Source organism: Microcaecilia unicolor, chromosome 8 (assembly GCF_901765095.1).
Source record: "Microcaecilia unicolor chromosome 8, aMicUni1.1, whole genome shotgun sequence".
NCBI classification, from domain to species: Eukaryota; Metazoa; Chordata; class Amphibia; order Gymnophiona; family Siphonopidae; genus Microcaecilia; species Microcaecilia unicolor.
In genome coordinates, this window is record NC_044038.1 from 222814935 (window position 1) to 222822151 (window position 7217).

Here is a 7217-nt window from a genome sequence, read left to right on the forward strand (position 1 = left end):
CCACACTGCTGCCCCCTTACCACAGCAGCCAATGCTTCCGCTGCCCCGGTCCTACCTGAAGGGACCTGGTGGTCTAGTGGTCTCTGCGGGGGGTGGAGGGTGGGGGAGTGAGCATGTTCTTTCCAGCCTGTTGTGCTGCCGGTATTCCCCTGCCTGCCATCGCCACCGTGTTTTCAAAATGGAGGTTGAGACTTTCCACAGTGGTCTCACGGGTCTCAACAGTCTCGCAAGGCTTCCACAGGGAGTCTCGGCCGCCATTTTTAAAATACGGTGGTGCTGGGCAGGGCAGCAGCCAATGGGTAAGAACATGCCCCCCCCCCCCTCCGCAGAGTGGCATGCCTTTAAAGGTAGGACTGGGCAGGGCTGTTGTGTGCAGCAAGCTTCTGGGCAGAGGCTCTGGGCCCTCGGGCACTGTCTGGTTGCCCGAATGTTCAGTCCACCCCTGGTTAGCACCGAACTAAAAACTAGCTATTTTGGGGGTGTTCTGGGGCGGAGTCAGTACTTGGCTGCTTAAGTGTTGATATTCAGCACTTAACCATCCAGGTTAACTGCATAAATAGGACCACATCAAAGTCAGTCTTATCTTTACGCGGTGCCCCATAGCTGGTTAAGTGCTAAATATCGCACTTAGAGGTCCTTTTATAAAGGTGCACTAGCGTTTTCAGTGCGCGCTACAATTAAGAGTGCACTAAATGCTGGAGACTTCACTGGCTCCCTATCTGTTTCCGCATTCAATTCAAACTTCTCTTACTGACCTATAAGTGCATTCACTCTGCCGCTCCCCAGTACCTCTCCACTCTTGTCTCTCCCTACACCCCCTCCCGTCGGGTACTCCGTTCTGTGGATAAATCTCTCTTGTCTGTCCCCTTCTCCTCTACTGCTAATTCCAGACTCCGTTCCTTTTATCTCGCAGCACCTCACGCCTGGAATAGACTTCCCGACCTTATACGTCTAGCTCCGTCCTTGGCCGTTTTCAAATCCAGGCTAAAAGCCCACCTCTTTAACGCTGCTTTTGACTCCTAACCACTACTCACTTGCCCTGTACCCTTTTATCCCCACCTCTTTAATTCCCTTACCTCTTAGTTGTTCTGTCTGTCTGTTTGTCTGTCCTACTTAGATTGTGAGCTCTTTGAGCAGGGACTGTCTTTTTGTGAATGATGTACAGCGCTGCGTATGCCTTGTAGCGCTACAGAAGTGATAAGTAGTAGTAGTAATATATTCCTATGGGCATCTCTAGCATTTAGCACACACTAAAAAGGCTACCGCATCTTTGTAAAATACCTCTCCCCCTCCCCCCAAACCAGTTATGTGTTTAGCCAGCTCTGGAAATCTGGAATTTCAATGCTGGTACCCGAATATGGCTGATATTCTTAACAGCCTTTAAGCAGGACAATATTGAAGCAGTGTACAACATGCAAAAACTAACGTGAAATTAGCAGTGATAGTTTATGTTAAATCCACCTTCCTGCCTTTCTCTTTCCTAAACCAAATTACTGGGATCTCTTCATGGTATCTATTTCCACAGATCCCAGATTCCTCATCATACAGTGCAGAGGTTGTAATGTTAGATAAGGTCTCTCTTCCCACACTGGCTAAACTGAAATCAACAGAACAGAAGGACAATGAGTAGACGTCATTACAGAACTAGAATATTCCTGGTCCCAGCACTGGTTGCATAGAGTGAAGAGTTGTAGCTGACAGATATCTTTAGCTAGAGCAATGAAGACCAATATTTGACAACTAAGGTTTAATCCCCAAAAATGCAGGGTCATGCACTTGGGTTGCAAAAATCTGAGGGAATGGTACAGTATATATAGGGGGTGTAGTGCTTCAGTGTGCGAAGGAAGAGCGGAACTTGGGGGTGATTGTGTCTGATGACCTTAAAGCTTTCAAACAGGTAGAAAAAGTGATGGCCAAAGCCAGAAGGGTGCTTGGGTGCATAAAGAGAGGCATGACCAGCAGGAAAAAGGAGGTGATGGTGCTGTTGTATAAGTCTCTGGTGAGACCTCATTTGGAGTACTGCATGCAGGTCTGGAGACCACACCTACGGAAAGATATAAACAGGATGGAGTCAGTCCAGAGGGCGGCTACGAAATTAGTAAGCGGTCTTGAATGCAAAAATTATAGGGACAGGCTTATGAACCTCAACATGTATACGCTGGAAGAGAGGAGGGAGAGAGGAGACATGATAGAAACGTTTAAATATCTCAAGGGCATTTATGTACAGGAAGAGAGCCTTTTTCAAATGAAGGAGAGCTCTGGAATGAGAGGGCATATGACAAAGTTAAGAGGGAATAGGCTTAGGAGTAACCTAAGGAAGTACTATTTCACAGAAAGGGTGGTGGAGGTGTGGAATGGCCTCCCTGTGGAGGTGGTGGAGTCTAGGACTCTTCCAGAATTTAAAAAGGCATGGGAAAAGCATGTGGGATCGCTTAGGAACAGGAAGAATTAGGGGTTACAGAGGATGGGCAGACTGGATGGGTCATATGGCCTTTATCTGCCGTCATGTTTCTATGTTTCTTATGCTTCTAAGACTGAGGGGCTGACGCACAAAGGTCACTGTTCAATGCCACAGCCATGGGTGACTTTACCGATTCACAAACTGCGATCGATGCACAAAGGGAATGGTATGCAAATGAGTTGCACAGAAATTTAGCGGTAGTCTTTGTGCATTGGCCACTGGAAGCACCTAGCATACGTGCAAAACAGGATTGTTTCCAGGACATGTGGAGAGTGGGGGAGGGGAGGGGGAGAGAGCTCCTGCACGTATGAAAGGAGCTCACCTTGATATTCGGGGCAAAACTTCCGAGCTCCTACCTGTGGTAGTGGTGGGGACCTGCATATTTTGTAAAGATGGTGGCGGGGGGCTTGGGTGTGAATCAGGAGAAATAAAGGTGAGCCGAGTGCCAGAAGGAGGGGAGAGTTCCTTGCACCAGGCCAGGGGGTGATCAGGAGGCAGAGACTGTAGGGAGAAGGGAACTGGACAGGGAGTCAGCCCCAAAGTTGCCAGTGTGGATGATAAGGGCTCTTCTCCAACAGCTCCTGATCTGCCGTAAAATTAATTAATTTATTTAAGAATTTCTATTCTGCCTACAACTAAGCGAATTACAAATCAACATGCACAATAAAACAAACAAATATTCAGAAACAGTTCCAAACTTCTCTCTTCTAAAACAGTCAGAGGTATCATCTCCATGCGTGTTGAAACAAATATGTCTTCTAAAATTTACAAAATTGAGCCCTGCTGCTACACAATCTCAGGTAACCAGGTAAATTATTCCAAATTTGCGGGCCTGTTATCAAAAAAGTGGTATTCCAGGTGTCCTGCAAAAAAGTTGGGATACAAATGCAACAATAAAAAAATACTAAATGTAATTTAGTATTAGCTATCAATTTTAAGTTTTCTGACTGCAATGATCTCAACGGCTGATACACCCGAATCACATGCTTAAGATACCATGGAACGCATGGTGAATCAAACATGCCATGTTGTACTGCACTCAAGAGAGTACTGGCAGCCAGTGCAATGAACGAAGGATCGGGGGATACATGTTCAATCCGAGATGCACCTGCTAACAATCGAGCCAAAGCATTCTGTATCGTCTACAATGCCTGAATCTAGCTCTAAAGGTAAGCGCTCCTTTCTGTGCATCAGACAGAAATCTCATATTAATACTAATGAGCTCATTGTAATATATTTGCATAGGGTTATCGGTAGCTGCTATGGCAAATAATAAAAGGGACACATAACCCCCTTTGTGCATTAGATGTTAAATAATGTTTGCTCTAGACCAGCTTGGTCTAAAGGAAATGTTGTAAGCACAGTAAACGTTATGCATTGGCTAGTATGTAAAAAAAAAAAAAAATTTTTTTGAAAATAATGGCAATGTATTTTAAATGCTTTATATTTAAATAAATTATGATTTACAGACATGAGCGATTGATCGCATCTTGTCAGTATGTTTTTTTCTAGCAAAAAAGGTGCCAGTACTCAAATGCTAGGCTACCCTTCAAGGGCGGGGTGATCACTGAAGGACCCACCCCACAATAACCAGCCCCCCCCCCCCCCCCCGTAACCAGTCACAGAATCTATGACAAGGCAGAATTGGTGGGCAGAGCCTGAGCTCTTTCATTACAACTTGGGGTCCAAGGGTCAATTTTAGCAGACAATGGAAAAAGTGCCGGTACTCTACCCCCAAGTACCCCCCTCAAAAAAAGCCCCGCACCTTGTAGATTATGAGCTTTCCAGGAAGAATCCATTTCATCACTTACATTTAAGAAGGTGGCCTCCTGTCCCTGAAACTGGTGCTCTCAGTTTCTGTCAATTCTGTTATTTCAAGACGGCTGTCTCTTTGGAAGTTTTCATGGTTTACCGCTAATTTCCTTTATCAGAGGTTGCTCAATAAAAGAACACTTGTCTTTAGATTGTACACCTGTCTTTTAGATTGTAAGCTCCTTGAGCAGGGACTGCCCTTCCATGTTAAATTGTACAGCGCTGCGTAACCCTAGTAGCGCTTCAGAAATGTTAAGTAGTAGTAGTAGTAGTAGTAATTTCTGAAGATATGTAGGCGTTTGGTTAAAAAAAAAAAGTCTCTTTGTCAAATGCAAAAGAAGACTGGGCTAAACAGATGACATTGCACGAAAGCAGAAGTCAAGACGTCAAGAATCACTCGCTCCTCGCACTCTGCCTTAGTCGGTGGCTCTGGAAATCGGAAAGTCAAGCGGTGCGGGCGGACGGCTCAGCGCCTGCCAGGACAGACCTGTGCTCGCGCGCACATGAAGAGTTTCCCACTTGTTAAGAGGAGGAGGGGCGGGCTGTGATTTCGATTCCGGACCACAGAGCGCTTCTTCCACTTTCCGTTCAGCCTCTGCAACTTTCAGCACGGTAAATGCGATCGGGCTGCAGAGCCGGAGAACTTCTCCCCACGTGGCGACCTGGAAGTCTAGGGGCAGCATGAGAAAGTAGGAAGGCGATCGCTCTGCAGAGTTGGTGGCTGCCTGGAGAAGGAATGCAGCCAAGGGGCAACACCGACTTCTCCCAGTGCCCCTCAGCAGCATCCACTCAGAGGAGTACAAACTCACAGAGCAAGTGGGGACGGCAGGGTCCCTGAGCCCTAGAGGAGGATGTGGGTGGAGGACGAGGATCTCACCCTCAGGGCCCCCAATGCCAGTCGCCTGCAGTGCCAAGTGAACAAAGCCTTCACCTCCCGCTTCCTGCCCGCTGTCTACTTGCTTGCCTTCCTGATCGGGGTGGTGGCCAATGGCTTGGGCTTGTGGAAAATGGGCGCTAACTGGAGAAAGTGGACTAGCCTGAACGTGCTGGTGCTCAACCTGGGGCTGGCCGATCTTCTCTATGCCATCACCTTGCCCTTCTTCGTCTCCTATTACCTGAATGGCTCGGTGTGGATCTTCGGGATAGCCTTCTGCCGGCTGGCCCGCTGCCTCTTCCACCTGAACCTCTATGCCAGCATCGGCTTCCTGGCCTGCATCAGCGTCCAGCGTTACCTGGGCATCGTCCATCCCATGGCCATGATGGGCAGGTTCCAGACTCTGCGCCCCGTCGTCTTCCTCAGCGCCCTGGTCTGGGGTTGGGTGCTGATCCAGACCCTGCCCGACCTCTGGTTCTCCAAAACCAACCGCAACTTCACCCACTGCCACGACTCAACGGGAGACGAGGAGCTAGGGGCTTACCGGCCCTACACCCTGATCATCACCCTCAGCGGCTTTGTGATGCCCTTCCTGATCATCCTTGCCTGCTATTCTCGTGTCCTTGCGGTGCTGCGCAAAAACACGAACGTGGACCCTAACCTGAAGGCGAGGAGCATCAACCTGGTCTTGATCGTCCTGGTCTTGTTTTCCGTCTGTTTCTTTCCCTACCATGTTTTTCGCAACCTCAATCTGATGTCCAGGGTTTGGCAACTGGAAGGGACTTGCAGTCAGACCTTGAAAAACATTTATCTGTCCTATCAGGTTACCAGAGGGTTGGCCTGTCTGAACAGTGCCATTAACCCCCTGGTTTACCTGGTGACTAATGAGAACGTTGTGTCCAGGGTAAGGACGTTTCGGGAGAGAGCCTGGAAGTCCTTCATCTACTTAGGGAGCAGAAGCACCCAAAGTTTGTCTGACAGAAACACACTGCGGGATGTTGGGTGTGAAGAGCTTTGTAGGGTTTCCGAGGACCTTTAAGCCCTCTCCGGGAGTGAAAACTCTTGGGATTCTGCTAAGACCGAGTGTCAGGTTGTTTAAACTCAGGTGCTGTGTGTGGACGATGCTCAAATCCTGAACTGTATGTACGTTTCCTTTAATCACTTTTGTGTCTGGGGTCCTCCTAAGGCACATCACAATTTCAGGACACGTCGGGGAGGGAGGGAAGGAGGGGGATGAGGAGGAGTCTGCCACGGGTGGGTTCTGTCAGACCACAGGGGGTAAGGCCAGGTCTTGGACTGCAGGCTCCTTTTCTGGGTGGAGTCCCCCTGTTCGACCAAATGACTGCAGTAAAGATTTGCTCGTTGCTTGTCCCCTGCAGGACTTTATGACCGGTTCGGGTTCGGGTTCGGGCTCGGCCTTTGATGTCTGACACGAGCAATTTTAAAAGTAATGCAAACTCAGCAGAGAAACTCAGCTTTGGCTGCTCATTCAGTTCTGTTTATAAAATGATACAATGCGTAGACAAAGAAATGCAATTAAGCAGCAAATCATCTCTGGCCTAAAGTTTTGATTCCGGCCTAAATTGGACTCAGTCTTACACAAAGTATTTTTTCTTTTAATTGCTGTGAATAACTGGCAGCTCTTTTGGCAAAAGCCACCCAGGTTATGAGCAATGTAAATGCTGATGCACACAATTTATTAATTTAGGTCACTCTCTTTTCTAAAGCTTAGCATGCAATAACAATGTCATCAAACTCTTCCTATAAACACGTAACATTGTTATGGCACAATAAACAGTAAATAGGGACCCAATATTCAGAAAATGCTGAGCTCCCAAATTCATGCATTGTTAGCTGCCTAAGCAGCCCTTTTACTAAGCTGCGTAACAGCCTATGCAGGGCTGCCGAGAGGGAGGGGGGCAGGGGGGGCAAAATTCCCCGTGGCCTGGGCCTCCAAGGGGGACCGGCGCCGGGGTCAGGCCGCCGGCGCTGCAGTCCCCAGTCTCACCTGCCTGCCTCCTCGGATCCGGGTCCCCTTCATTCGAAGTGGCAGTCGCAGATCGCCTCTCT

At 48.3% G+C, this 7217-nt stretch overlaps 1 protein-coding gene across 1 annotated transcript; it reads left to right on the plus strand.

The window, feature by feature from the left end:
- The first annotated feature begins 4571 nt into the window (after positions 1–4571).
- On the plus strand, positions 4572–6650 carry LOC115476087 (P2Y purinoceptor 1-like). The gene has a single exon (XM_030212238.1). It carries the CDS (start codon positions 5125–5127, stop codon positions 6184–6186), a length of 1062 nt encoding a protein of 353 aa, XP_030068098.1. The 5' UTR covers positions 4572–5124; the 3' UTR covers positions 6187–6650.
- The last annotated feature ends 567 nt before the right edge of the window (positions 6651–7217 follow it).

Bases quoted from the DNA above. Each gene is read 5' to 3' on its own strand.
- LOC115476087 (XM_030212238.1), top strand. From the start codon at position 5,125: ATGTGGGTGGAGGACGAGGATCTCACCCTCAGGGCCCCCAATGCCAGT.